General features: G+C 46.6%; 1 protein-coding gene across 2 annotated transcripts in view; it reads right to left on the minus strand.

Moving 5' to 3' along the window:
- LOC138447901 (protein GPR108-like) overlaps positions 1–16,249 on the minus strand; it is an 851,977-nt gene that overhangs the window by 793,036 nt on the left and 42,692 nt on the right. The window contains exon 3 of one of the 2 annotated variants that reach the window (XM_069604412.1): positions 2,991–3,041. In XM_069604412.1, the coding sequence (XP_069460513.1) occupies positions 2,991–3,041 (51 nt within the window). Of the gene's footprint in view, positions 1–2,958; positions 3,042–16,249 lie in introns of those variants that run through there. The other variant, XM_069604414.1, reaches the window with a different exon arrangement.

The following is a 16,249-nucleotide window of genomic DNA, read 5'->3' on the forward strand; positions in this document are numbered from 1 at the left end:
AGATACAGATAGTTTCTGCCTCAATAAGCTAAAGGGCTAAATAAGCTGCACTGTCCATAAAGACATGTGGCCTTATGAAACTAAGCTCCCTCTGGGACTTCTTAACTGTCCTTACTCTATCCAGTGGTTAGTGTTCTACAGGGCTAGGTAATTGTGCCTTTCAGATGCCCTGGTTGATGTGTACGGGTTTCCATCATGCTCACTCTGTCCTCTACCATACCCCTTTCTACATTCCATCTTCCAACTCCACCCGCCTTTACTCTATACCCGCTGTGCCTCTGATGGGTCTTTTTCTTTCTGGGCCTTGCCTCCATCCTTTGATGCTACTCCTCCTAGCTCCTACTCTCCCACCTGCACTACTCATTTCTCCTCCATCTACTCCTACCGCCACACTACTACTGGACCAACCTCCTACTCAAACACATAATAATCTTCCATTATCTCTCCTAATCGCACTTGCCACACTGTGAAGCTCACCCACACGGCAGTACCAGTTGCACTCACTATCCAAAGCCTCATCGGCCTCCACTGCCCTCCTTCCTCTTGCTGGTCATTTGGTCGGCCACCGCCACCTCGTCTGAATTCAGTAACACAATCACACGCTCCCGCTTACGGTTTCCCGTTTCCTCCTGTATCCTTCTCCCTGTCTCCTGGTGATCCTAACCAAATCAATTAGACCCTACTTTCCCAGTCCAGGTGGAATCAGAGACACTGCAGGTTTCAAATAGTGGTTAAGCTGTGCTGCTTTTGGCAGCGAGGGATCGCCACAGGGACCGTAGGGGAGGCCTCTCTGTGCATCTCGTGGGCAGTCGCAGCAAACCGCTCTTCCATTCCGGAGCTCTGGCGCAGCTCTCTGCCTCCATTATGTCATTGGCCTGTGAACGGGTGTACTCAGCAGGTTGATCAGTGCCGCCTTCTCTTGGGTTGTGGTTTGTCAGGTCTGGGATAGAAAGTTGCATGGGGCGCAGTTACTCTTCTACTGGGCTGCTCTTCTTCCGGCTGCTCGCGCTCCATTCTGAAATCACAGACAAATACTCTGCCAGCATGTTTCTTCATAGGTATTGGGTGATGCAATTTAGTTCTGCAGAAAAAACGGCTGGCACTTTGAGTGGGGACCGGAATTAGGGCTCTCTCAACAGCCACCATCTTTCTCTGGATTCCTCCGTGGTAGGCCGCCCACCCCTGGCTGAGTGAGGCTATCATCCCCTCTTGGCAAGGCCTGAGTACAGGACTTGTTACAACGAACACACAGTAGAAAGACAGCATTTACATGCACTGCACCAAGAGAAATAATGTGCAAATGCAACTGCGACAAATCAACTAAATCATACTGTACATAGCCATGATCTCACACACCCACACACACCCCCAGCTAACCAAAACAGAGTACTTATTATTCTGTACCAGGGCAGGTATACATAACCAAGACAACGGGCCTCATTACAGGGTAGGCGGTAACCATGGCGCGATTAGCGCCATGGTTGCCGCCGGTATTTTACCGTGTCCGCCTTGGTGGATGGCAGAATTACCGCCCTACTCCAAGGTGAGCGGGGGCGGTAATTCCCCATTCACCAAGGCTCTTCCCCATTCCCATTTTTGCCCACATAGGGCATAATGGGAATGGGGAAGGTGCTAATTACGGTACCGTAATTAGCTCCGAGGTCCCTTTGCGGCACCCTACTTTAACGGCTGGTAAAACCAGCCGTTAAAGTCGGGTCCCGCAAAGGGAACTCGTAGTAAGGCGGTAGGGGTTTAAGGGTACCGGTGCCCTTACCGGTACCGGTAAACCCCTACCGCCTACCGTGTAATGAGGCCCAATGTGCTAGCATATTCTATAACAGGGCAGTCATACGCAACCAAGACAATGTGGTAGCATATTCTGTACCAGGACACTCGCATGCAAACAAGACAAAGTACTTTCAAATTCTATACCAGAGAATTCACGTGCTACAAAGACAATGTGCTAGCATATCCCGTACCAGGACATTCACATTTTCTTGATTTCATGTGCTTCCATATAAACACAAATGCAATGATGTAATTGTAACCAACGCACATACAGACAATACAAGACAAAGTGCTCACTTGCATTGCGCCAAGACAACTACTTACAGATGCATTGAGCATCAACAAATCAACAAAATGAATGTAATTACACATGCACCAGGACAATAGTCAAAAACACAAACATGCAACCAAGACAAAGTAATTACAAATACTGTAATTGAACAAAGACCTTAAATACACAACACACAGACACCCTAGACGAACAACTTACACATACTATATATATGCAACCCAGACAAAATACTTACACATATTGTACCAAGACAAAACCTTCAAACACTCACCCACACAGACAAAACAAACACACACACACACACACACACACACACACACACACACACACACACACACCCCTCGACAAAGAACTTGCACATACTGGAAAAGGACACATATAATAAACACCCCCTTGCCCAGCCCCCCACACACAGACAAAGAAAAGCACTTACACTTACTAGACCAGAACAAAGATCTTAAACACATACACATGCACCTGTGCAACCAGGACAAAGTACTTATACACCAAGTACTGAAACAAAGTACTTTTATTCAGTTTACTATGTCAAAGGGCACAGTACCAAAAAAAGTACCTACATATAATACCAAGACAAAGTATGGTTTTACAGTACCAAGGGAAAGCACTTGCATGCGTAACTGAAATTGAGATGTATACACACTATGAAGGAGTACTCACACTTCCAAGACAAAGATACTCACAGCATCTGCACGAGTGCTCGGTAAATAAGGGTGCTAAAAACACCATTGGCCCACTTTATATGAAGCTGACAAAAGAACCCTCACTGAATACAAATAGTGGCCTACGATTCCTGACTTTATTGAAAGGCCACATTGGGTCATTCAATCCTACCACATCCTTCAAATCTTTTCACTTACACCCGTAGTTGTATTTGGCGCACAGAGCTCACCGTAGAAGAGAGAAACTGACCGCTCTTCGCATGGGACAGGCTGAACCCGATCTGTGGAGAAAGACAAAGATACATGAGTGTGTGGTGAAGCGAGAAGCGCATGCAGGCACATAGCACCCTAGTTACCCACCCAGCATTTATGTCATTAGCCTCTTACTCGGCAGAGTGATGCGTCTCACTCATAAGAAAATTATTCCAACATGTTACGCCAGGTTCTCTCTTCCCTTTAAAAAAAATGGGACGAGGGAGACGGATGTATGTGATTTCACCAAATCCATTTCACCGAAAAACTAAAAGAACCGTTTTCCTTTTATTTATTTTTATAATTAGGGGGGGCGGGAGACCCCCTGCAGCCCCTCTCACCCCTCCCTACCCTAATTTATACCCTTACCCCACACCCCACCCATTATGCATTATACATATACCTGCCATTTTCGGTGAAATAAATCGGTGAAATCTCATTAGTTAAAATTGTGCTCTGTGAAATGTAGGTATACAGAGGGAGACGGCCCATAGCATGCATACTCAGACTCATCTAGTGGTAGCTATGGCTGAGCAGCCATGAGCAACGCTTAGGATGTAAGTGAGGGTAGTTCCATAGAGTGTCGCCAACACAACATTCAACAAGTGATTGTCCACTGTCAGTGCCACGGGATCTACAGATCATTTGAAGCAAAATATTCAGAGTTCTTTATTACACAACAGAAAGTACCAAGGGATTAGGTAGAACTGAAGCAATGCTATGGAAGAACTAGAACGTTAGCCACCAGCCCTGCGGCACTGAGCCTCTACATTAGGAAAGGATTTCTCTTTTTGCCACTTCCCCTCCATAGTATCTATGAAGGCCCTTCCTTCTTTTTGCTGCATTTTTGGTCCTGTGCTGACATTCTGAAGGCAAGCAAAGCATTCAGCTTTACCTCCCTGTTGTTTTGCTCATTGCAACGGAGAAACGGATCAGTCCTTCAGACGATCAGTACTGGGAAACTATGGATCCCTTTTGCACTCTTACTGTTTCACATTGCACACAGTATGTTAGGAAAGATTTCTCTTTACTGCACCCTTCCTTCCATTTTAATGGACCTCCAAACATTTTGCTTTTATTTTTGATCCTGATCTGTACTTTTTACAGTGCAGTGAAGCCATAAAGGGTTAGTTCACTCAAAAATATTATTGGCTAAAAAGATGGCCCATAATCAAAAAAAAAAATATATATATATATATATAAAATATTTTTAAACAAAGTCCCTTGAGCAAATGAGGCTCAAACTCAAAAATGTGAAGCACTAGGAGGCATCCATTTTGTGAAATGAATGAGCCTCCTGTGCTTGTGTTAAACTCTGCCCTTTCGGCACTAATGAAGCAGAAGCCTTCAGCTGTAATAAAGAAAAGCTACCACTGGGTGGTTTTTGCTTCATTAGTACCGGAGACCAGAGAATGCAGGCAGGAAAGCTGCATGTAGGTAAGTGCTTATTTTTTAACTATGCACTGCAAATATTATAAAAGCTGTGGTTTTCTTTCTAAGTTTTCCGGGCTTTTCTAGCCCGGAAAATTTAGAAAGAAAACCGCAGATTTTGTAACTTGTTATCACTTGTGGTAACCTTTATCATTGTACAATGTATCTTACAATGCAGTAGAATGGGGTACACTTTTGTTTTTGCCCTAGACTCGCACTCAAAGGATGTTTGGTTACTCTAGGTGTGCTAAATGGACAAGCTGGTGGCAGCAGTGACTTTTTACCATTTTCTGGTGCTTTTCGTTTCAGCCTTACCGCTTTTACCGCATTTGGCTATTAAGTGTGACTAGTGTCTAAACAAGGGCATGCCCCGAGTTTTTTCGCTTGTTCTTTGGCCAGCTTTTTTTTTTAGCCGTCTCCCTGGCCTGTGAGACCAGGAAAATACTTATAAGGACTTCCAGTGCCCGGGATAGCAGAAGCTTTTGGCGGGCTACTGGAGGGCTGTGTGTGTTTGCTGGCAGGATGTGGGCTGGGTCAGTCAGACTCCAATTCACATACTGGTTTCAGTGTATCTGAGTGGTATGCATGAATGTTCCAGTCAGTGGTCCCGATAGGACCACTACTGGGGTGTGTGTGTGGGGCTAGTTCTGCTATCTCGGCTCTTACCTGGCTTTTGGGATAAGAAGAGGACCCCTGCATCCACTCTGGAGAGATCCTGCAGTAACCTGAAGGAGCCAATATTCCTGTATAGCTGTGAGACCTGTGAGGAGACCAGAGACCCGCCTGAACGAGGCCTGGCAACCAACGTCTGCTGCTGTCCTGGAAGAGCCCTGTCTTGCTATTGATCTTCAGCAGTCCTGCGAGGGAGCTGTGACCCGTGGAGTGGAGGGAACATCCATTCCTGACGTCTGTTTGGTACCCTGCGAAGAAGAGCCTTCGGAAGTGCCCAGGGACTGCCCTGTGGCTTACCAGCTCCCAGTTTCGGCTACCGTGCTGCAGAAGTCGCTGTACGGCGTTAAAACCTGGAACTTGGAAGCTTGTCCTATAAGACTTACCTCAGTGAAATTTGGAGTCCTAGCATCAAGGGGACCTGAGAGAGGAGGGAAAGTCTGACTATGACAAATGAGTTCCCGTTGCATCGCCATGCTCCGCTGACCGCCGTTCGAAACAGCTTACCTGCGTCAAGTCCAGTCCTGAGACAAGTCCTGCATCGTGTTTTATTGCATTCTTCATCCAAGAATCCTTGCACCAGCTTAAGACACCTACCGGAGAGCTGCTCAAACCTGCAACCCCTGCGAATCAAGGACTAAGTAAGGCTGACGGCGGGAAAAGCGTCCTCGGACCTTCTTCCATTGACCTGCCAAGTCCTGTGAAGAATCTGAGTATGGGGGTGAGTTACAGTGCTTCTTACCTGTCCTTAAACGCCCTTTAAAGGTTTTGCTAACTTTTATAAAACTTTTACAATACATTGGCTTTGACAAAGCTTGCTCGCGCAATCCTTCCAAAAGTAGGGGGCTCCGCTGTTAGCTAGAATAACTTGTCCTCTAACAATGTCATGCCGCCTACCCCCGGGGATCCAGACCAAGTCCAGCAACTCCGGAAGCAGGCATCAAGTTATCCTAAGCAAGCCCAACAACCCCTGCTAGGGGCTATTTGGGTCCAGTCCGCTCATATGGAGAGTCTGTCCTGGCGCCATAGGCGCCAGCCTCATACATTAAAACTTACCTGATGCAGACCATGCTGCAAACTTACCTGATGCAGACCATGCTGTAAGAGCTCCAAGCCAACAGAGGCTTGGAAGGGACTACTTTACTTCGGGACTATTTTTTACTCGGGCGGGGCTGAGGAGGAATACTTACCTGGGACTACTTTGGAGGCTATTTAAACCACGCCCGAAGAGCAGCACGCGCTTCGTGTTATTCTGCATCCAGCAGCGTAACCCTCACTGTGCCTGCAAGTCTGCATCCAGCCTTCTGCCATGCCCGCCTCGAGTTTGGAGCTCCTAGAAAAAGGGAGAAAGAAGGGGAAAAGGTTAGAACAAGAGCAATACCTTTGATCCTTACCTGAAATTCCCGATCCATCGCGCCTTCGAGCTGGAAGAAAGAAGTTATTTTATGCGCGTCGCCTCGCCTGCTGCAGCGCCGCGCTGAACTCACCGGCCTTCGCAGCATCTTCACATTCCACCGCATCCTCCTGCATGTTCCCGCCGCACTCCGGCACCTAAGGAGAAGACAAGAACAGCAAGGTGAGCCAAGGGAATACACAGAGTAATAGTAGTTACCCCCCCATAGACTTACCTGATTTTACCACCGGGGGTACTATTCCTCTTCACGGGTCGGCGCAGCTTCCACTGCATCTTCGCCGAACTCCGGCCCCCAAGGGGAAACAAAAGGACAGCAAGGTGAAACAAAGGGACTAACAAGGGGAACCCTCCTCACCACAATAGACTTACCTGATTTTACCGCCAGAGGTATTATTCCCCGAGACTTCATACTTTCTCTCAGGGCCTGAATAAGGGAGAAAGCAACAGGTTACATATTGACATTATTTTATCGAACTGTGTTGGAAAATACAAATCCTTACCAGAATATTACCGGTTGCCACGAGGAACTCTTCATTAGGGTCAAGCTGCAACCTGCAAGGAATCGGACAAGAGTGAAAGTCAGGCATTTGAACTCTTACCAACTTTATACTTACGGCGTCTTGCCGGGAATCTCGGAGTCAATATTGTTCTGGAACTCACCAATTCCTTCGAGCCAGTGAAGCAACTGGTTATCAACGCACCCCTGCGCTCAATGCAGGATGGAGAGCTCATCTTTTCAAACCATCAGGTGAGACTATAAGAGGGGACCTCAAAGGTGATCTGTGGGGAGAACCGCGGGGCTGGGGGGGATTTACGCTCAACTCCACGGGTGGTTAATTCCCCTTCTCCATTTGCAGAAGAATATTCCTACGGGCCAAGAAAACGAAGATAGGTGGGCCAGTCCAGTCCGTCATCTCGGCCCTACGCGTCACATTGGTGGAGACCGCAGCTGTCCAGTTCCGATCGACGCCTCTGTGGGAGCCAGGTGAGCGTAACAATTGGAATCGTTCACTCGACCCCAGAGACCCTACCTTCATTATTTCCAGCGTTACAAACTAGGTCAGAACTTTTCCTGAACTTTTGGGCACAAGGCTCAGACAACTTAGGGAAGCACTTTTGAAGTTAGGGTTAATTCTCTGTGGACATGTACTGCATAAACCAATCTAGACTTTCTTTTACAGGGGTTTGATTTGCATTATGCCCTACTCTAGTGACTGTATATGTAATCCATTATTAGTATTGTGTGATACTTTAACCTGTTAGTAGTTATTTTTCATAGTGTTTGGCCATAAATAAATAACGGTTTTTTTATACATACTGTCTAAGTGTAATTTGTGATTCCCATTGTGTACCCATTATGGACCCTTTACAAACCCACCCCCTCTTGAGACTTAGCCTAGACCTCTCGTCATTGCTACCTTGAACTGGTTTGGCTACAGCTCCCAGAGAGCGGTGAGATGACCCCCTCCACTTAACATCTGGGTGCTCTGTGAAAAGGATCAGTATTGGGTACCGCAGTGTAGTGCACTTGTGGTGTGTCCAGATAATACTTACACGGTACACTGTGATTTTTGATTGTCTTGTAGTTAACAGTCACCTACTAAAATAGTTAACATGGAAACTGTTACTTTCACTGATTTAAGTTCTTCTAAAGTGGATCACTTGATTGATTGATTATTATGCGCTTATACACAAGTGTTTCAAAGCGCAACCATGCATGGGAGGGGAAGACAAGCGATCTTACTAGGTATGGTACATTCAGATCATGCGGGTGCACAGAAAGGAAGTGTGTGGCGGGGGCAATAGGGACCAAGTGCGCCAGTCCTTTCACAACATGGGTTAAGTTCAATGAGAACCACTCTCATCGATAGTAACCTAAGTGCAGTAGTGCTGCAGCAAGTGCAAGGCCCGGGGGCAAGTGCAGGAGACTGGCGAGGAGAGCTTGGGACCTATGAGGCTCTGAAAGATAAACCAGGCAGCCAGTCAGCCAAACTGAGCAGAAGTAGAGAGAGTGTAGCAGAGCAGAAAGAGGTGGTTAGCAGGGGAGAGGGAGAGAAGGAGCAGGCGAAGAGGAAGGTCTTGAGGAGTTTCCAGAACTTAAGGTGATCCGGCTCAAGATGGAGAGAGGCAGGGAGGAAGGGAGGCTGTTCCAGAGGGAGGCACCTGCAGTGGATAAGGATTTTCCCCCCATGTCTCTGCTTGGAGAAGCGGCTCACCCGCAGAGAGTTGGAGGAAGACGAACGGAGGGCCATGGAAGGAGAGTATTTAGGAAGAGAGCGTTGCAGATAGAGCAACTTGAAAAAGTTGTGTAGTGACAGGGGCCTAACAGTCTTTGGCACTACAGCTGAATTGATAGTTAAAATTCTTGATTTTGAAAGAGCAAATGTGTACCTCCCTTATCTAATGGTACTGGTAGTGGGGCTGGGGATGGACCCAACAGCAGTCATCGAGTTACTAATGGTGAGGAATAGGAGGAGGAAAGTGAAGCTTCTGGACTTTTGTCTTTAACCTCCTCAGATGCAGAGGCATTGTTTGACCCGAAAAAGGAGAAGCTCAGGCTTAAGGACCAAATTGCTCCAAGATTATGTTGGGCAATCTTAATCATTGGATGGGGGCTCCTAGAGATAAACCCGCCATAGACCTAGAACGGTCATTAAAAAATATAGACATCCATGTCTACAATTCAGACCCTTCGATTATAAAAGGCCACACACTAGACTGGCTGGCTATAAGGAACATGGGGGTGACCAACGTGACCACTGCTCCTTGTATATGGTCAGATCACTTTTTCCATCACCTGTAAGGCAGAACTTTCAACCCCCTACCAGCGTAGACATGGTACTGCTCGCTAGGTTCATTGCAGGAATTTCCAAAGGATTAGTCCTAGCGAAATGGCAAACTGTTTGATAGAACTCATGTCTATGGCAGCCAATCACCAGTCTCCTGACTCCTTGGCCCGAGAGATACAATACCCACCTATTGGCTTTTGTAAAACAGAATTGCCCCGCTCACGCATAAAACAGTGCAAGGTCGACCAACCCATCAGAAGTGGTTCACTCCTGATCTTACCCTGCTAAAGCAGTCGAAAAGGAAAGCATGATCAAAAGAAAGTCTCAGCCAAGTAAAGAAGCTTGGAAATGTATTGAGAAGGATTATAAACTCAAAATGATGAAGACCAAGAAATATTAATGCACAAATCAGGAGTACTGGAAATGAAACCAAAGAACTGATCAAACTTTTCAAAAGCTGGGAAAAATCTAATGCCCTGAATAGATCATTTGAGCCTTCTCGCAACGACTGCACCCAGGACCTTTGTGGGTAAACTTGCTACTACACGCGCTAAGATCAGTGTAGATCGGGGCAAACAGACCTTGGTGGATTTTTATGCTCCCATTGGGACCGAGCAATGTCAAGCCCCCCACCCTCTCTTTTGATGTTGGTGGCCTACTAAAAGAGATGCACCCACCAACTGCCCCAGAGATCTATTCCCCTCTCAGGTGATACTGGAGAATAAGGAAGGGTGTGCACCCTTCTTTAGGAGATTCATAAATGCTTCCTTTTTCCCGGGCGTTATTCCTCCCAGCATTAAGAATCTAGCGGTGACCCATGGTTTGTATCCAATGATCCCGCCAATCATAGGCAATTGCCAACACCTTGTTTCTTTTGAAAATCATTGACAAAACTCCAACAGTTCATGGACGATACGAGTCTTCTCCATAAGAAACGGTCAGGTTTTCATAGCGATTACTGAACAGAGGGCCCCTTTGGAATTGCATACTCATATGCGGACGGCATGGGAAAGAAGTGGGTTGGGGCTGCAGATCCTGTTGGATTTATCGGCAGCTTTCGACCTACTTGATCATGAACGGCTACTCAAGGCGCTGGCTCATACTGCCCATTGCTCAGAAAATGCTATTAAACAGATGGATTCCTTTCTTTCTGGTCGGATTTCGAGAGTGTGTTGGGGAGAAGCCTCATCTGATCCTGGCCAGATTTCCTGTGGGGTACCGCAGGGCGCGCGCTTGTCTCCATCCTTGTTCAATATTTATATTAAGCCTTTATGTGTTGGACTGGAGAAATTAGGGATACAAATTCGTAATTATGCTGATGACTTCCAGCTCACCATGGAGCTTAGTGGACATTTTGAGACAGATCAAGAAAACCTAAATAACCTCTATACCTTTATCAAAGATTGGATGTCCACCAATTGGCTTTGCTTAAATGCCACCAAAACAGAACTTAAGGTTTACAGGTCTAAACATGCCAGAGAAGTGTTGGGTCCGGCCTATAAGAGTTTTGATGTACATGGTGGCTGTATCACTGTGGTGGATAAAGTAACAACTGTGAAAAGCTGGTCCGAGCCATTCTCCTACCCAGGCTCGATTACTGCAATTCCTTGTTTGGAGGGGCAAGGAAGGAATGCCTGGGTAGGTTACAGAGGATCCAGAATGACACGGTTCGATTGGTGTGTAACATTGCCTAGCAAGATGGGGTGTCAGGGGCCAGGATATAACTTCCCTGGCTCCCAGTTGCGGAGAGGATTCAATTTAAGAAACTCACCCTAGGACATAAATGCTTGTTTGGAAACGCACCATCCTACTTAAAGGAGAAACTGGAAATGTATACAACGGCCCCTACATTACAGTCCTCCAATACACTAAGCCTCTGTATCCCCCGGTTCAAGAGAACCGGAGGGATTGGACGCCCCTTTCCCGTTTTGATGGCGCGGGCATGGAATACGCTCCCCAGAAACATGCAAATTGATAGGAATCGTCTCGTATTTAGGAAAGGTTTGAAAACATTGCTATTTGCTTAGAAAGGTTGCCATAGGGGCTGCTATTTGGGCCCCCAACACCTAGTAGTTGTTGGTCTGTTTTTGTCCTTCATTGTTTTCTGTGTTAGCACACTAATATAATGCCCACCGGCTTTTGGCGCTTAATAAACAAATAGAAATAGATGGAGAACAAGCTTGAGTTCAATATGGCCAGGTTAGAATTTGATAGAGTTGAGAGGCAGAAGGACAGAGATCACCAGATGGAGCTTGCCAAGATGCAGGCTTCACAAGGTTCATCCAGAGGATCTGGAGAGGGTTCTGGGTCCTGCTCACATACTAGATTCCCAAAAGATCTTCTAAGTATGTATGAAGATAGGAATGCCATACTTGATTGGCTTGTACTTCTGAGTATGCATGTGAAGCACAAGGAGTGGGTGATGCAGATAGGATTGCATTGTTGCTCAGCAGACTGCCCCGTTCTGGCTGCAGTGCCATTATGGAAATGTCTAAAGCGGACAGGCAAGATTTTGCAAATCGAAAGCAAGCTCTCATCTTAAAGTCTGAGAAGACCCCTGCCCAATACTTGAGAAGATTTAGAGAGTACAAAAAGAAAGCATGTATGTGACCTTTGTTACTAATTCGTTAAAGCACTTGTGTGGCCGGGTAGAAGGTTATCAGGTAACCACCTGTGAGGGCATGATTCATTTGGTCATGCTTGAACATATTCTCACCTCTTGTTCCCCTGAGCTGAAGCAGCATTTGGCCGACTCAAAGGAGTTAAATGCAAAGAGGCTAGCCGTTGCTGCTGACTTATGGGTTTCACAGAGTGTCCCATAAGGACAAGCCTGCTTCAGGTAACCAGGAGGAGGGAAAGAAGCAGAAGGAGAAAGAGGGAGGGGGGACTGATACAACTTTGTACAAAAAGGCCCACAAAACGTTTAATAAGGGGAGTCACCAGAGTCGGGTCAGGGTAGTGGGGCTAATCCTCCAAAGCACGCGAGTGGTTTTTCTAAGCCTCCCTATGCGTCATGATCCAATGGGACTTGTTACACTTTTGGAGCCAGTGGCCACAAGAAGGAGGACACCCATGCAAGGGTAAGACCTTGGGGGCCCACCTTGCAAGTCTGGCCTTTCCTCAGTATGAGTATGAGAAAGAAGAGATTGCAGGGGTGTCATTCCCTTTAGATAATTTCCGCACAGGTGAAGAGTCTGAAGATAAACTATAGTGCTGGAGCTTCTGCTCCCATCCCAGACCTGTCCCCTAGCCATGTGTTCTCCGAGGATAATGTTCAGGTAGGAGGTGCAAGTACCTCTACCGATAGGGACACTGGGCCCATTCTTACTGGTACGTTCCTCCATGGTAAAACCAAAAGGTCCCGCCAGAAGTCCTGTGGGGGATACTCAGTTGACTGGTAGGCCCTCGTTCAATGTTCCATTGCACCTGTCAGTAGACCTGTGAGTAGTGAACTGGTCAGGGTATCTGTCAATGTTAGGAGAACTGTTTCTAGAAGAGTTCTGGGTGAGCTTAGTCTCCAAGACGTAGGTCCCGATAGACACTCAATCACCAGACCCTTCAAGCAGTTGTCTCAGAATCAGGCTACCTTAGCCAAGCCTAATGGAAAGCCTAGGCCTAATGGGAAACCCATGGCCGGAGGAGTCAGAAGAAGAGGCAGAGGGAAAGGGAATATTTCCTCCGCTCTGCCTACAACATCTGTTGAGGTAGTTGGTAGAGTCCCTATTCCTGGTTTGGAAGAAAGACTCCCAGAAAATTGTGGATCCTACAGGAGTCCTGAGCTATCTAGCATACTGGTAGAGGATATCCCTAGGGGAGAGATTAGTATGGGCCAACAAAGAAGGAAACCATCTTACCTATGCCTGTTGAGAAAGGCCTGCTTCCAGTGGGAAGATTCCCCTCCAGTGAAACAAAGGATACAACAGGAAGGTGGGTTACTAGAAAGTAAGCCCACCAGTGAAAACCTTGAGAGGTGGGATGTGTCTCAGGAGGTGAAGCCCTTCCTCCTACAGTCAGGGTGTGACATTCCCCTAGTGGTTCATCCTAGCGTCAGCAACACACCCTTGCCGGCCCATGATGGGGGTCCCAGAAGAAACCGACTGCAGGAGTCTCCCTCTCTGTCACCAGGTTGGCAGAAGTGAGACCAGTATCACATATTCCAGAGTTTACTTTTAGGAGTCAACTCATTTGTACCAGAGGCAAGGCCGACCTTGTTTAGCCCCTTTTTATTTATTTATTGTGTGATTAAGTTTACAAAAAAAAGAAACGTTACACACATGTTCACATAAAAGAATAGGCACACTAAAAGGTAATGTTCATCATACAGAATCATGAAACATCAATATAATTCATAAAAAACATATTAAATAAAGATGTCAAAGCAAGAAGCAATTTAAAAAAATTCATCACATTAATTAGCAGGCGATCATTGCGGTTTACTAATATGTTCCACCAGAGCCTTTCCCAAGTGAAAAAAGGGCGGGTGATCAAAGAAAGCCCTGAAAATCTCCCCGCATAAAACAGCAAGAGCCAAACACTCAACAATTAGGTGTTTCAAGGTTTCACTAGTGAGTCTAGACCAGCGACACAAGCGATCACTAGAAGGCGCCGAGGACCAGCCACCTAAGACATCATAAGTTGAGAGTAGATTTAGTTTTATGCACAGCCAAAACATTCTAATACATATCGAGGCATGTTTTAACATACATTTCTGAGTAGAGTTAAAGGGTTTAACATCCAAAGAGCAATGCTCAAAAAACATAAGAGAGCAGATTTTTTCTGTTTTCGAGCCAGTCATTTTCAAATATCTTTTTTACCTTAGCTGGATTACGCACTAATTCTTCAAGCGAAACTGCTCTCTAATTCAACATGGCTGAGACAGAACTCACCCAGGCCTTAAGGGTAACCCAGTTAATAAAATGGTATTCATTTTTACAACAAAAAAAACATAACCATCACACCCGACATTTTCGGTTACAAGCTTCTTAGCATAGATTTGCATGTTATTTATTACTGTCTTCCCCACTCCCCCCACTTTAACGCGAGCTTCCACCTCAGTTCATCTGATTACCCTTCTTTTGGGGTTAATCCCCTTCACCGTTCTCGGACGTGTCATATTCACTAGAATTGGTGTGGGAGGATCCCGACAATGTGGCTACCATTTGTCTCCATGCTATCAGAGCTCCCACTTCGTTATCCTCCCCTCTGCTGGCTGCCTCGTACCATACTACTGTCTCGGCTTCTGCCCATTTCAGGAGATTGTTCCACCATACCTCTAATCTGGGTCTGTGGGCTGCTTTCCAGCTCATGGCGATTCTCCTTTTGCTAAGAATGTAGGCCAGGTCCTTGTGTTTGCAAATGTGTTTCAGGTTGCGTGGTCTGGTAAATCCCCCCCCCCCCCATGATGCATGCCCATACAGATACCACATCTAGCCTGATTCCCTTTTCAGATAGTCGTAGCTTAACTTCCTCCCAGAATTTTCCCACTTCCAGGCACGCCCAGAACATATGGATCATCCCGGCATCCACCTACCCGCACTTGGGGCATTTTTGTTCTTCTTTACTTCCAAATCTGGTGGCCTTTCTGGGGGTCATGTATGCCCTATGGGTGACATATAACTGAGTCTGCGGCAGCCTCGCATTCCTAGACACCTTTTTGTGATATCGCTGAGCTCTTTCCCACTGCCAGTCTTGCATAGGTTCTCCCGCTTCCTCCTCCTAGTCCCGGCTCAATTGGAGCAACTCCTTACCCACTCTGGACATCACCAGTTCATAGATCCAGGATGTTTTCGTCCCTCCCTCCGAGAGATCATACATTGTTTCTATGGCAGTGTCAGGTTGTTCTGCTAGTGCTATTTCGGACCACGTTTCTTTCACCCGTTTAATTATTCTAGTATATGTGATATATTGCCCCTTATGTACCCCAGTCTCGTCCACTATCGTTTGGAAGTCCAATGCCTTCCCTTCTTGCCATACATCTCCCAGGGTCGCCAGCCCCACCGGCTCCCAGTGTTTGCGGATTCCTTTCCGCAGTTGCTCATCCACCCTGCATAGCGCCACAAGTGGCGTCTGCAGGGAGCATGGGGTCGGGTTTCCCATAGCTCGATACGCTTTGTGCCATGTCTTCCAGCAATCTCAATTGCCCATGCAACTCTGGTTTGGGTAGCCATATCAATTCTTTTAGGAAATACGGGTCGCATTCACCCTTCAGCAATCTAGTCTCGTCTTCTGACAGCCACCTAGCGACATATTAACTGCCCTGCCAAGTCGTATATGTCAAAGTTCAGCAGGTTTATGCCCCCCTCTGTCATACGTATTCTGTAGTTTCCATAGGGCCACTCTATTTCTGGAGTTGTGCCACAAAGAACCTCTGCATAAACTCTTGAGTTTAATAAAAAAACCGTTTGGGCAACATGTGTGGGATGTTTGCGAAAAGATGTAATAGCCTAGGTAGGACCACCATCTTGAGCATGGCCAGGGGAGCTTTGCCCAGAACCCCATGCTGTTCTTGATTCCTTCTACTGCCCTCTCCGTATTAGATTTGTGCTCGTCTTCAATTGTGTAATATATGTTAATCCCCAAGTATCTGAATGTTCTGGTCTCCCAGGCTATCTGCAAAATAGGTAAGTTCTCCTGTGGGACTCCTCTGTACCTCCCCAAAGGGAACATGCCCGATTTTTTGGGGTTTGTCGCTATGACCGGCAGAGTCTCGTAGTGCTCCATCACCTCCAAGATGTTTTGCAAGTTTTCCTCTGGGTACCGCAGGTATAGCAGCATATCATCCGCATACAATGATATCAAGTGCAGTCTTGATATCATTGATCCCCCCTTGGTGTAGACCCCTATTTCTTCGTACTGCTGTCTCAAACAGATCGCTAATGGTTCTAGCACAAGGATGTACAGCATCGGGGACCATGGACAGCCCTGTCTCGTGCCT

The sequence above is a fragment of the Ambystoma mexicanum genome, chromosome 3q, assembly GCF_040938575.1.
Source record: "Ambystoma mexicanum isolate Mex_15411 chromosome 3q, UKY_AmexF1_1, whole genome shotgun sequence".
Classification (NCBI taxonomy): domain Eukaryota; kingdom Metazoa; phylum Chordata; class Amphibia; order Caudata; family Ambystomatidae; genus Ambystoma; species Ambystoma mexicanum.